Source organism: Lactuca serriola, chromosome 6 (genome assembly GCF_051521515.1).
Source record: "Lactuca serriola cultivar US96UC23 chromosome 6, Lser_US96UC23_V15, whole genome shotgun sequence".
NCBI classification, from domain to species: domain Eukaryota; kingdom Viridiplantae; phylum Streptophyta; class Magnoliopsida; order Asterales; family Asteraceae; genus Lactuca; species Lactuca serriola.
In genome coordinates this window covers 52,793,830-52,808,716 of record NC_136413.1, presented here as the reverse complement: position 1 = coordinate 52,808,716, position 14,887 = coordinate 52,793,830, and the positions used below count along the sequence as shown (strand labels likewise).

General features: G+C 34.5%; 1 protein-coding gene across 1 annotated transcript; it reads left to right on the top strand.

The window, feature by feature from the left end:
* Positions 1 to 9,091: 9,091 nt before the first annotated feature.
* LOC145058362 (putative DNA (cytosine-5)-methyltransferase CMT1) lies at positions 9,092 to 14,552 on the top strand. Its single transcript, XM_079006281.1, has 20 exons — positions 9,092 to 9,496; positions 9,586 to 9,617; positions 9,770 to 9,869; positions 9,996 to 10,103; positions 10,722 to 10,841; positions 10,935 to 11,031; positions 11,162 to 11,382; positions 11,480 to 11,797; positions 11,872 to 11,930; positions 12,038 to 12,104; positions 12,197 to 12,526; positions 12,760 to 12,828; positions 12,913 to 12,999; positions 13,081 to 13,168; positions 13,240 to 13,343; positions 13,450 to 13,554; positions 13,732 to 13,775; positions 13,843 to 13,912; positions 13,996 to 14,099; positions 14,187 to 14,552. Exons 1-20 carry the CDS (start codon positions 9,158 to 9,160, stop codon positions 14,359 to 14,361), a joined length of 2,637 nt encoding a protein of 878 aa, XP_078862407.1. The 5' UTR covers positions 9,092 to 9,157; the 3' UTR covers positions 14,362 to 14,552.
* Positions 14,553 to 14,887: the final 335 nt, after the last annotated feature.

Genomic DNA, 14,887 nt, shown 5'->3' with positions numbered 1-14,887 from the left:
CACGCTTCCCAGTGTCGTGTCGGTTCCGTCGCGAAACCTCGACGGGTCATAACTTCTTCGTTATAACCTGGATTTCGGCGTTATTTATATGTATGGAAACCTCGTGTATTCTACAACTTGGTTAATATTATTTATTCTAAATAATCTTTTGTTGAAAAGTCGTTTTCGTCCCCTATTATCTCTTAATTGACTAGCCCGGATCTGCGGGCATTACAATTATCTCCCCCTTAGGATGATTACGTCCCGGAATCATCAACGCAACATGACTCGTATAATGACTCTATATGTCATCTCTTCATCCTAGGTAATAATTATAACTTCTATATTCCTTCAAGTCTATTTCATAGACTTATTGACTCCAAGCAGTACTCGATCATGCACCTGCTTTCTATCTCAGGTTAGACTCCAAATTATGACCTACCATCATGTGATGCACGTTTAGACTCATGCCTCTTAGACTTAAATTACAGAACAGGCTATACCTTCCTTCATGTTCTAATGTGATATAATCACATTTCAAAAGGTAGCATTCCTAGCTACAAGCAACTATCGCAATACCTCAACTGATCGCTTTGATTAATTTCTCCGGCTTGATTCAGGTGCTACATCAGACTTGGTTCTTTGAACCATGTAACATACTCGTCTTAGTTGGACTCAATTCTATATGACCACTAGGGTCGGAATAACAATAATCTCCTTAATCATTACCGAAACGATGGTAACGACCTACTTGAATAAAACAAAATCGATTACTAGTTTCTTGGTAACCTTGTGACTTCCCCTGATCCAAGCGTGAGTCCTGTGCTTCCGGTAGTATAGGCCTCTACTACCATTCACACCTACTCATACTCGTCCCAGGTATTGTCCCACAGTTTTCCAAGTCACCATACAAGAAAATCACATAACAACTTAACACAACAAATATCAAAACGAATGTTTTATATTATTCCTTGAAATGATTACATAAGTGTTTAAGTTCACCCTAGACTATGCCTCTAACAGGCTACATCACGTGGTACTATCTACACGGATACTTCATAACTCGATCTTTGGATGTCAAGCCTTCACTCCTGAATCCTTGCATTGTCGTCTGCTTCGTCAAGGATCATTTGAAATGCTCTCACCTTTGGCTTTGGCGGCACATTTGGCTTTGTAGCCCCCTCTCTCTTTGGGCAGTCTTGCTTGAAGTGTCCTTCTTCACCACACTTAAAGCAGACTTCTCTCTTGGTTGTGCATTCGCTGGCGTAATGATCAGCCTTCCCGCATTTAAAGCAGGCCATCTCTTTAGAGCATTTCCTAATGTGCTTCTTTCTGCACTTGTCATACCATTGCGTTCCTTCTTCGAACTTCTTTGAACCAGACTTCGAGAATTTTCTCTTCTCGTCGGACCTTGAGGATCCTTCAAACATCCGCTTTTCTCCTTCCTTATCTTTTTCTAGACCTTTTTCTCTTATCTAGGTCTCTACGTTCTTTGCTGCTCTAACGGCTGTTTTCAAAGTAGTTGCCATTTTGACCATTGGGCCAAAGTCTGTGGGCAGTCCGTTAGGAAACCTATAAATCTTGGAGAGTTCAGTAGGAACCAAGTAGGGAAATAGCTTCATCCTCTCGGTGAATGTGGTGGCATACTCATCAACACTCATCTTCCCTTTCTTCAGGTTCTGAAACTCATTGTTTAGGTCTATCAGATCTATCTTTGAGCAGTACTGCATTTTCAACTGTTCCAAGAACTCTTCCCATGACATCCTTAGGGCTTCTCCTCGTGGCATCGTATCTGCCAATAGCTTCCACCAGCTCAAGACTTTGGTTTTCAGTTGTTTTACTGCGAAGACAGTCTTCTGTTTCTCGCTACAGCTGCAGCTTTCAAACACCATCTCCATCTCGGAGATCCAATCCATAATCTCAACCGGCTTCGGGCTTCCGAAAAGGCTTGGTGGTTTGGCACCCAAGAAGTTCTTATACATTCATCCATCCTTGTAGTTTACCTTTCCTGGGCCATTCCTTCGTTCTCCTTGAGTCCCCACTTGACTCACTTGGCGACTGTAGTTCCCTTCCTCCGATTGCTCAGGAATCAGCTCGGGTTGTTCTATGGGTATGGTAGGTTCGTCCCTATTTTCGTGCAACATCTGCCTTATTTCCTCCCTTTGTTCAACCATCATAGCCCGAATCATGGCTTGTACTCCAGCCATAGTGATTGGCTCGGGTGCAACTTCTACTACGACTGGTATTTGCTGTATCACTGGGGGCTGATCTCAGTTCCCATTTGCATTCAAGTTTCCACTACGGGTCCTTGCCATCTTGATCTATACACCGAATAAGGTGAATCTAGATCTTTATTTAGGATTGACGTTAAAATCATCCTTATCATTCTGAAACGTTTATATGCTTGTTCTAATATCGTAGTTAAACGCTTAGAATCCTAAACACATAAGATTTCCAGATCCGGTCGGCAATAAACCATAGATCCAAACAAATAACAGCATATCAGGCACAAGCATTTAGCACGTAAAATCATGTTAGGCATTTTCCCTAAATAAGCTAGTGCTTGTGTCTATTCAGGTGTATTACCTAAGACACTCCTCATAATCATTGCTTATCATTCTAAGTTTAAGTCTATAAATAAATCCATATTCCTAGTTCGCTTAAACTAATGCTCTGATACCAACAGTGACATCCCCATTTTCACGGCCAGAAAATACCGATTTTGTTTATGCTTTATAAAAATCAGAGTATCTCTTTTGAGTAAAACGTTGCGAAAATTGTTCCCAGAAAAACATGATAATTACATTATCAAGGCATTTCCGAATAAATGTATTTTTATTTATTTTAAAACATTTGGGATGTCATTGTCAATACAGAAACATAAGCATAAACAAAACTTACATTCATTATCTCTAGTGATTTATATCTCCTTAATCTCTCAGTGTAATGTGACTTCATATCAACACCTGAAATATAAATACGTTGAGTGGGTCAGGTTGGGAAACCTAGTGAGTACATAGGGATTTCAATCCCACAATGTTATAACATATATAAAAACTCACATAATATACGATTTCCCCATATATATAATCAACTCTTACCCTACCCCGTCAGTCCTCACAACGAGACTATCCATACTCACAGACCATAATTTTTACCTCTTACTCCGGATCTAATCCATGCTCTCGAGTCCTTGATTGTACCTATTCCATACTCTCGGATGAGGGACAATTGGTCTGTGTCTAAATCCATACTCTCGGATTAATGACAGATGACTATGTCCTGTCCATAATCCCTGACTAAGGACAACTGACTATGTCTTAATCCATACTCCCGGATTAAGGAAAACTGACTATGTCTTAATCCATACTCCCGGATTAACGACGGTTGACTGAGTCCAATTCATACTCTCGAACTAGGGACGAATTACTATGTCTAATCTGTGCTTCTGGATCAATGACATGTTTAAGGGTTCTATTCCCCGTATATATCTCACTCGTACTCATAAGGAGATACTGCCCAGTGACCCTCATAACAAATTTTAGGTTTGCTCATTACCCTAAATCATTATAAATAACTAGTATGTTCTTTAACACGTAATTCAGACAACATCAAATAATTCGCACATAAACATATATTTAATACATTCAATCAATACTTGTATTAAAATCATGTTCATGAAAGGGACTATGCACTCACCTGAAAAAGGTGGTGATTCTGTCTTCGAACAGCGCTTCGTTATCTCAAAACAATTATCCCTCGATAAAACCTAGTATCAATATCACTAGGGTTTAGTCTAATGTTAACCGCGACTAATTAATAGTCTACCTATTATTATTATTATATAAGTGTTAAACAACACTCTATATAAAATCATAGTAATAGCTCAAATAATTATTTTAAGGACCTAATAACATTACTATAATTATTTAAAAGTTATATTAAAAATTGCGTAGGAGTAGCTCACTTACAGCGGGTTTTAAAGAAAATCGAGCCTTGCTCGGAGCAGCGTTTCTGAACCGAAAGACCCTTTTTCTCGGGACTCCAGGAGCCTCGGGGCTTCCTTCGGGTGCTAGGGATTTTTCCTAGGGTTTAGGGGGTTAAAATGGGTAGTGAGAGAAAGTAGAGAGAGAAAGTAGAGAGAGAAAGGAATGAAGAAATGAGTGAAAAATACAGAAATCCTCGCCCCCTTTTTATAGCTTGCGAGGCCTCAGACTACGCTGGGCGTAATCCTTGGCTACACGGGGCGTAGATCGGATAAGGGTCACAGGTGGCTCCAGCTGTCTCGCACTTCGGACTCGAATGGATAAGAACCGAGGTACGCTGGGCGTACCCGGCCTCAGACGCGGGGCTAGGGCAAAGCGACGTGGCACAAATCCAAAGTGGGGCTGATCAGCGATGGACGGCCATGGCGCTGCCACATCATCGACTTCTCATCAGACTTCGCAATTTCGAGTGAAATCTTTAAAAATTCGTAACTTTCGCGTATGAGCTCCGTTTTCGACGTTCTTTATATCCACGCGAAGGTGGGAACGTACTCTACAACTTTCGTTTAGACTCCGTCGACTAATTTTGACTTTATTTTAAAAGTTATATTGTTTAACATGTCGGGACACGATTTGTCCGTTAAAAATTCATAACTTCTTCATCCGACGTCCGTTTTCGTCTGTCTTTTTATCGTTACGCTACAATCAACGGGATCTTCGATTATCGTTTAGGTTGTGTCGGCTAAAAACTGCTCCATCTAATATTCAAATTTCGGGTTGTACACTACTAAGCCGAAACTTCGAAAAATCATAACTTCCTCAATCGAAGTCAGATTTGGGCGTTCTTTTCATGGACGCTCTCGGTTTAACGTATTCTACGACTTTTGTTTAGATCGCTATGGCTGAATATCGCTCCATCGTAAATTCACTATTCATGCTTCCTAGTGTCGTGCCGGTTTCGTCGCGAAACCTCGACGGGTCATAACTTCTTCGTTATAACTCGGATTTCGGCGTTCTTTATATGTACGGAAACCTCGTGACATATTCTACAAATTGGTAATTATTTATTCTAAATAATATTTTGTCGAAAAGTCTTTTTCTTCCCCTATTATCTCTTAATTGACTAGCCCAGATCTATAGGCGTTACATATTGTCATCTTCCCTAAAAGACAAGATTCACATTCATCATATGGCCTTAAGTTAAATGATTCCAACACTCCATCCTTTTAGAGTTGGGCGATGCGTTTCTTGTTAGTAAGCCCAATACGACAATGCCACAAGCATGCATTATCCAAACCATTAGATGAATCGATATGAAATACACTATTACCTAAGCTATCAACACAAATCACAGTTTCATGCACACCATTACAAGGTAAAGCTTCAAACATAAAAATGCGATTTTTATAAACCAAAATCGATCCATTCATGTAAACGAATATTGAATACCTTGTCTAAAAAATGCATGAAAAGAACTAATGTTTCGCATCATTTTTGACGAATAACAATAATTAATTAAACACAATCTTACATCAATACTAAGCATAATACTATAAATTCCAATCCGGGTAACATAAGAAGATTGCATGTTTCCCATGATTAAATTAATCCTTCCATGCTCCACCTCTTCACTTTCTCTTAGTCCCTGCAAATCATAACAAATGTGAAAACCACATCATGTATCAAGGACCTAAGAACAAGTAGGTTGTGAGTTATTAGTTTGAATAGTGTAAATACCTACCGGTGATGACTTCACTTTTCCATCCTTGATGTCCTGCAAGTACTTGGGTCAACTTTGTTTCCAATCGCCCTTATCATTGCAATAAAAGCAAATGACCTCTTTGTGATCACCAACATAAAGAATATTAGAACTGGGCTTTGCTTCCGAGCCATTGCTAAATGACCCAACATGGGCCTTGCCCTTCCAATTTTGCTTAGGAACAACTTTTATTTTCTTTCCCTTGTTTTTTCTAAATGTCAAGGACATAAGCATTAGTAGAGTTAGGAGTTTGATTCTTCTTCAGTCCTTACTCAGTTGTTCACAACAGGTTGTGAAGTTGGGCTAATGTGGTCTCTGTGTTGTTCGAATGATAAGCCAAAATTCATTAATCATAACAAGGATGCGAGGAGTTAAGGACCATGTCAATGGCCAACACCTCATCAAAATTCACATTAAGCCTTTCAAGGCGCTCCACATATGTTTGCACTATTTGCACATGGTTGCATACAAACTCCCATTCCTTCAATTTTCTAGCCATGAGAGCTTTGACGACCTCATACTTGTCTCGACGAGCTCTCTTGTGAAACTTTTCCACAAGATCCAAGTTCATCTCATATGGCCAGTAGTCGTCATAGAAAATTTTCAACTCAGGAATCATGGTGGCAGCCATGGTGCAAGCAACCTTATTCGCGTCGTCATAGTGTTTCTTGTAGGAGGCTATTTATTCAGGGGTAACAGTGGCCTCACCGATCTTAACGAGTTGTTTCTCAATGATATACTCTCCGCCCTCGTATGAAAGAGTCATCTTGATGTTTCACATCCAATCATTATAGTTGGTGCCATCCAATGTCACCTTGGACATGATCGAGAGGAGTGAAAAGTTGTGGGAAGAGTTTTGAGAAGCAGAAGCATCACCAGAAGTAGACATAAATAAAGAGAAGGAAGTTTTAGATAGATGATATAAATCCTTAATATTTTAACCCATAATTAATATTTAAGGCTAGGATCCAATATAACATTTCATAACTAAGAAGAGGAATGCCATAATCTTATTGCGAATTTATGAAAGGTATGTAAAAACAATTCACCAATTTCGAACTATGAAATTCCTAAATCTTTTGAGATTCATTGATTATTATCAATGATATGTTCAATATAAGATTATGTTCTTCTATTTATGACTATGATGTCGGGGATCACAAACAAGATGTGAATAGCCATACAAATATGCTCGACACTTTTGATGTCATTTATCGTATCTAATTAATGTGTCGGTTAACCACACACGTTCCATTAGTAATGATAATTTTCGATATGCCAATTATTACTCTTTATATTCACTATTAGTTTGTCGATTAACCACACACGCTCCACTAACTACATATAAAGCATAATGTGCAATTTTATGGATTAACATACTTTTCACATTTTCCTAAAATAAATAAGAATGGGATTTAAAAACAGTTTTGTTACTTTATATCATTATACTAATTAATGAGATTATGTCCTATCAAACCCGTTCGAATAACGACCCCCAACCACACAAGAGAGCGGTGGGTAAAAGTGAATACCCTATAGTGGTTATTTTATAGGTCATTTCCTTAAACTCCCTTATAGTATAGCTTCTTGAATGAGGTTTACTAGCGATTTGACTGATTTGTCTTACATATATATATATATATATATATATATATATATATATTTAAATCATTTAATTATATATTGTATAAGGTGTATCTTAAAACTTTTCTAAAATAGTAGGTTTAAGTTTAAAATTTTGAAATTAATAAAAAGAAAAATAATTTAATTTAAAAATAAACCAAGTTTGATTTAATCTTTATCTTTTAATTAAACGATTAATTAAATTAATTAAATCATTATGGATTAAATAACTATTTACAATTAACCAATTAATAAACTAATTCAAATTTAATCATAATACTAAGCCTTCTAATTTTCGAAAATAGGCTAGAGTTTATCAGGTTTTAATTGTTTAAATTTTAAGGCTTTTAAAACAACAAATAAGGAAAACCCTTGCTAAAATCGGCTAAAATCGAAAATATGAGGGTGGATGCTAGGGTTTCAAGAACCATAGGGATTTTCGAAAATAGTCTCCTTAGGGTTTAGTTCCTATAAATCTTAATTTGATCTATTCAACTTTGTGCAATATCAATGAGAACAATTACTTTGATACCACTGAAGGGTTTTATAGGTTACAAAAATCTTATTTTGGCGGAAAAACTTAAACTTTAAGTTCACATGCAACCTAAAAGATTTATGTTCTCACTATGATTTGCAACTATTAATTTAATATCGAAAACCCTAGAAGTACATTGTTATTTTCGAAATTAACAAAAAAGGGTTATTAGAAAATCACACCTTTAGTTTACTATAGCAAATAAACTAATATTTCTTATTTGTTGGTCTTTAGAATGCAAGCACGAGAAGTCTCGTGCCTCTAATTACTCACACCCAAACTCTAACAAGTTGGAGACTTAAGAGGATAGAGGAGAGGGAAGGAATTTTTTGGAATTTTCTATTAGGAATGAAGTGAAAATCGAAAATTAAATCCAAAGGGGGTTTATATAGTTGACAGGAAGGCTAAATATAATGCATGTTCCTTTTAAATAACCATAATCCTTTTGCTCCCCCATAAGGCATCCAAGTTGCCTTAGAGCCTAAGAAAAGCTCTAGAAAACCTGTAGAAACCCTCTAGAAACCGTCCCACTTATGGGAGGTACTAGAATTGGTTAATCTTCAACTTTTGAACATTGTCACCTTTAGTCCTTCCACTTTTAATTAATCCCAAAATTAATTCCAATTAAAACCATGATTCGATTACATAATCTTCCATTATTTATTTTATTATCTTAGTGATGAGCTTTAGAATCAGACTGGTTCGGAACCAGAACCAAATTTGCTATAGTATATGAACCGGGAATCGGACTATCGATGGTTAGTTCCTGTTCCATTTTTTTCGGTTATTTTTTAAACCATAATCGGTTGATATGTTGTAGATAATATACCATCTTACAGGCCTGCAGATGATTCAATATTTAATGAAAATATAACTATGTATATTTTAAAATAAAGTAAAAACACTAAATTAAATACGGAAAAATAATCTAAGTAACTTCAACTTCATGAAAAAAACAATTGGTAATAAAACATTTTTTCCCACTATAATACCTAGCTTTAACAAAATTTCAAATTTGACTTTTAAATTTTATGTATTATTTGGTATTTATTTTGTTAAATACCATATTTTATTGCATTTATTGGGGTCACGGGTAAGGGGCATTTTTGTAATTTACTTATCCTAAAAAAAATGATATTTTCCCGCTCGTTTGAAAACCCAAAATACTTTGAAAAACCCGCGGAAGTTTCAAGCTTCTCCTTCTTTACCTTCTGCAGTTCCAACGACACTCTCACTCCCCCTCGATCTACCATCACACACAGAGAAGGAGAGCAAATGGCGAAAGGAGTCAAGAGAGGCGTGAAGCAGTCAGAAGAAGCCATTGATTCTTCGATACCTTCTTCAGATTCCAAACAGTCGTCTCGCTCAAAGAAATCCAAAACCTCTCCATCCGCCGCCGCAGCTGATGATGACACACGCTTAATCGGAAAACCAATTACCACTGATGAAGCCATTGATTCTTCTGTACCATCTTCCGATTCCAAGCCATCGTCTTGTTCAAAGAAACCAAAAACCACTCGAGTGGCCGCAGCTGACGATGACACACGCTTCATCGGAAAACCAGTTCCAGCTGATCAAGCCAGAGAAAAATGGCCTCATCGTTACGAATCCAAGGTGCAATTTTTTTAGAGAATCACATGTTTTAGTTGCGTTTGCACGTTCTCTACTAATCACATGTAATATCGTGTTATTGACAATTACAGAGCAGAGTGAAGGTTATAGCTCCATCAAATGGGTGAGATTTCTTCACTTATATAGTTAGCGCATTCAGTAATTTTCTTCATAAGCAGCATAATCTTAAATAAATTCAAGTTTCTTTTGACCTACTCTTCGAAATTAGGTTAATATTAGCTACTTATTCCTTTTTCTTTTTTCCAATTGTGGCAGTGAAGCAGATGGAAAAGAGATTATTCAAGCCAAGTGCCATTATACCAAAGCTGTCATTGATGGTGTTACTTTCGATCTTTATGATGACGCATTTGTCAAAGTGAGCCTCCTCCTGTCTATCCAATCTGTAATTTATAAGCAATTATATATTCTTAATACAAATAACAAACTCCTAATGCAGAAGTTTACACATTTCTTATATTCTTTATTTGCTTGATTCTATTAGGCTGAAGAAGGGCATCCAGATTTTATTGCTAGGATTGTGGAGATGTTTGAAACCGTTGATAAAAAACTCTATTGTTCAGCTCAATGGTTTTTTAGAGCAGAAGATACTGTAAGATTTTACTTGACATATATATATATATATATATATATATATATATATATATATATATATATATATATATATATATATATGGGAAAAGTGAATATACCTAACAACTTTATATAAGCTTAGGTACCTAACCACATCATACTACGTAATTTTGTATCATATTTGCATTGTAATCACCCAAAGTTCTTAAAATTCAACCTCATAACTTGATTGCTTCCAAAATCTTTGGACTTTCACCGTTATCTTCCTTCAAATGACGTCTTTTTATCGGTGACCCCTGATGGGCTTCATATACTACCGTTACAAATCAAATGGTGTAGGAGGAATATAACAGTGAATGTTTGAAAATCTTGGAAGTAAATCAAGTTAAGGGTTGAAGTTTAAGAACCTTAGACGATTGTAATGGAAATATAATGCAAAACAATGTAGTATAATGTGGTTAGGTACCTAAGCTTATATAAGGTTGTTAGGTATATTCACTTTACCCTATATATATATATATATATATATATATATATATATATATATATATATATATATATATATATATATATATAACATTTATCTTTGTGATCCACATTCCACACTAAATGTCTAAATGTATGTAACTATTTTCAGGTCATTAAAAGCCAAACTCATCTTATTGACAAAAGACGAGTGTTTTATTCTGAAATGAAAGATGACAATCCACTTGATAGCATATTGTCAAAAGTCAAAATTGTTCAACTTCCTCCAAATGTAGGCATACTTCTTTACATGATCACAACCTTATAGAAAATTCTATATATTTAGACAATGAACATCTTGAATTTCAATGGTGTAACATAACAGGTTGGCTTTTCTGAAAAAAAGAAGGCACTCTTGTCATGTGATCTTTACTATGATATGCAGTATTCAATGCCAGTCACATTCACAACCCTACAAAAAGGTCCATACTTTCACAATCAAATATCTTTTTTTTTGTATCTTTAAGTATCACATAACTTTTTTATATGTCAATGAACATCATTTGTCTAGAGAAGTTTACATGTATCTGATTAAGCTTACGTATGTTGCAGAAAGTTCAATCACAAAGAGTGATGAGTCATCTGTAATTTCAGGCGATAATAGCTCAAATGGTGTAGTAGAGAAAAAGAAAAACACTAAAATTTCAAAACCAACTAAAATTCATGAATCTAAAGAGTGTGAAATGACACTTTTGGACTTATACGCGGGTTGTGGTGGAATGTCAACTGGACTTTGTTATGGCACAAATATATCTGGAGTGAAACTTGTCACAGTAAGTCATTGACCAATCCTTTGACTTTTTTCTTTTCATACCCACGTCAAATTACACCTTAAAATTGTTTTAATTTGTTTCATTTAAAACAATACAGAAATGGGCAGTTGACATAAATCAACACGCGTGTGAAAGTCTGAAGTTAAACCATACTGAAACTCATGTGAGAAATGAAGCAGCTGAAGACTTTTTATCTTTGATTAAAGAATGGGAAAAGCTTTGTAAAGATTTCCATTTATTGGGTTCACATCGTGATGAAAATAGTCAAAATACAAATATGAAATCTGAAGAATCAGATTCTGAAGAGAATGAAGAGAAACCGAATCCTTCAGATGATGAATTTGAAGTGGGAAAACTGTTAGCTGTTTGTTATGGTGATCCAAATAAAGTCAACAACAAAAAACTACATTTCAAGGTATAATTTACAATCTTTATCATGATTAAAAAAAGTCAACATGCGTTGACCATTTGGTAAGTTTTGAAATATAGGTGAGATGGAAGGGGTATGGTCCTAGCTATGATACTTGGGAACCATTTGATGGTTTAAGGTACCCTTTTATGTCATTTTTGATTTTCCACTCCAATATTTCCAAAAAAAGTAGTATTTAAATCATTACATGAAATCATAAATGTTTTCTTTTGTAAATTGTAATAGCAACTGCATGGATTCTATAAAGGAATTTGTAAGCAAAGGGTATCAATCAAGATTACTTCCTCTTCCTGTAAGATAACTTTTCTTTTTCTTTTTCTATTTATCATTTATCATTATCTTTTTTTTTTTAAATGCTGAAAGTACGTTGACTATGTTGACCAGGGTGATGCTGACTTTATTTGTGGGGGTCCACCATGTCAAGGAATAAGTGGTCATAATCGGTTTAGAAACTACACTGATCCTCTAAAGGATCCCAAGAATCATCAACTTGTGGTTTATATGGATATAATTGATTTTTTAAAACCAAAATTTGTTTTAATGGAGAATGTTTGTGACATTGTGAAATTTGCTGATGGGATTTTGGGATTTTATGCTGTTGGAAGATTAGTTTCCATGAATTATCAGACAAGATTGGGGATAATGGCTGCAGGATCATATGGAGTTCCTCAATGCAGATTGAGAGTTTTTCTTTGGGGTGCTAATACAATGATGGTAAGTTTAGTATCCAAGAATGGAATGGAATTGTGGATTCTGGTGTAATGAAAAAAAATCATGTTTGTTTCAGACATAGGAATGGAATGTGATTTCTTGTTTGTAATTGGACATATGTTTGAATGGCTTATTGATATTGGAATGTAATGACTCATTCCATTCCATTCCTTTCTGATTCCATTCCAGTTCCATCGTGTTATTTAGTGTTTATCTAACAACTTTTTATCCAATAGAATTTGCCTCAGTTTCCTTTACCTACACATGAAGTTGTTGGGAGAGGAGTAGTTCCAGTTGAATTCAAGGTGTTTATAGTAATTTCACATTTAATTTTTTTTTGTTTATAAAAAATGTTTATCACAAAGTAAGCTGCTATTTTTGTATTTCAGGATTGTATTGTTGGATCTGATGTTGACAAGTCAACAAAGTTGGAAAAAAGCATATTACTTGGTGATGCAATTTCAGATTTACCTGAGGTACTCTAATTGATTTTAAATCTTGCAAATTGCAATTAAATAAATCTTGAAAACAACTCAAAGATAATTATTTAAATTCAGGTTACAAATTACAATGGAAAAGATGAAATGGAATATGGAGGTGCCCCAAAAACAAGTTATCAAAAATACATCCGAATGAGAAAACAAGGTTAATATTTTTATATATTCAGTTATATAATTCTTATAAAGAAAATAACAATGATTCTTTTTTTTTTACAGCTTTGGGGAAAGATTCTTCAAAAAGAAAAATGCTTTATGATCATAGGCCATTGGAATTAAATGAAGATGATTATGCTCGAGTTTGTCAAATCCCAAAAATAAAGGTTCCATTTTCTTCAATTAATGTCACATTACATCATTTTTTTATTAGCAATTAGTTTTTTTTTTTTTTTAAATTTAATTTAATCCTGGAATATTTAATGTTCACAGGGAGCAAACTTTAGGAATCTACCAGGGGTAAAAGTAGGAACAAATAACAAAGTGGAATGGGATCTTTCAGTTGAAAGAGTCATGCTACCTTCAGGAAAACCTTTGGTACTCTTATTTAATTAAACATCAAATCTATTTATTTTTTTAAGATAATGTTTTTTTTTTTTTTTTTTTTTTTTTTTTTTTTTTTAAATTTTTTTAAAATTTTTATTAAATAACAAATTTCTAATTATACCATCAGATATATATATTTTTCTCATTATATTTTAACTAATGTAACAGGTTCCTAATTATGCTATGACCTTTGTTGGTGGAACTTCAAAAAAGTAATTTTTTTTTTAAATTTAATATTTTTGGTTGTTAAAAGTTATTAATACAATAATAAAAAAACAGGCCATTTGGTCGTTTGGGAATGGATGATGTTGTCAAAACTGTAGTGGGAAGAGCCGAGCCACATAATCAGGTTTTATAAAATTTTAAATTGCAAAAATTAAATTAAAAAAAATATAATATTAACTTTTAATTTTTAATTTTTTTCATCGATAGGCGTTGCTTCATCCAAACCAAGATAGAGTTCTTACAATTCGTGAAAATGCGCGTTTGCAAGGCTTCCCTGATCATTATAAACTTTCAGGACCTGTTAAAGAGAGGTAATAATAATAATATCATTTAAATAAAAAAATATAAACGCAATAAGATTTTATCATATTTGGTTATATATATTATTTTGGTTTCAGGTATTTGCAGATTGGAAATGCAGTTGCGTTTTCGGTATCAACTGCGTTGGGGTATGCATTAGGGAAGGCAGTCAAAGGGGTTTGTGGAAGTCAACCGTTGACTCTTCCAGTCAAATTTCCTGATTGTTTAGGTCAACTGTCTTCAGTCAACCAAGTCTCACAAGAATCTGAATGATAATGAAAGTGGGTGTAGTATTTATTATTGATTATGTGGTATTTTCATTGAGTGTAATTTAACATTGATTTGAGTGGTGTAGTTTAGGAAAATATTAGGTTAGCGTAAGATTGAGACTTAATGTGTGTTTTAATAAAAGAAAAAAAGACAAATTTTGCTAATATGAATTGATTCTTATAATTGAACACGAACTAATGATGTGTCTAATTATATTAACTTTGCATCGTTGTAGCAAGTTTGTGCAAATGTATAACATACTAGTTTTTTATTCTCTTAACGATACAAAACAATGTGCTTTTTTAAAGTTATACATGCATCATCAATGAACCATGTAGATCTTATGCAAATGAGTGTGCTTTTGCTTTGAACTGAAATTGAGAGTGAGATAAACGTTCCAAACTTCCCCAAACTAAATTATAACATAAAGGCTTATAGACCGGAGTGAGTTATACATGTTAGATTTATTTTACTTCTATTTTGATTTAAAGTAAATTATTTCCTCTATTCTTTTTAAAACATTAATGAA

What these genes read in the sequence shown, in the direction of transcription:
- LOC145058362 (XM_079006281.1), top strand. Translation starts at nt 9,158, where the DNA reads ATGGCGAAAGGAGTCAAGAGAGGCGTGAAGCAGTCAGAAGAAGCCATT. An exon ending in GTTATAGCTCCATCAAATGG is followed by an intron (nt 9,618 to 9,769) that starts GTGAGATTTCTT and finishes CAATTGTGGCAG; the next exon opens with TGAAGCAGATGGAAAAGAGA. An exon ending in CAAGATTACTTCCTCTTCCT is followed by an intron (nt 12,105 to 12,196) that starts GTAAGATAACTT and finishes TATGTTGACCAG; the next exon opens with GGTGATGCTGACTTTATTTG.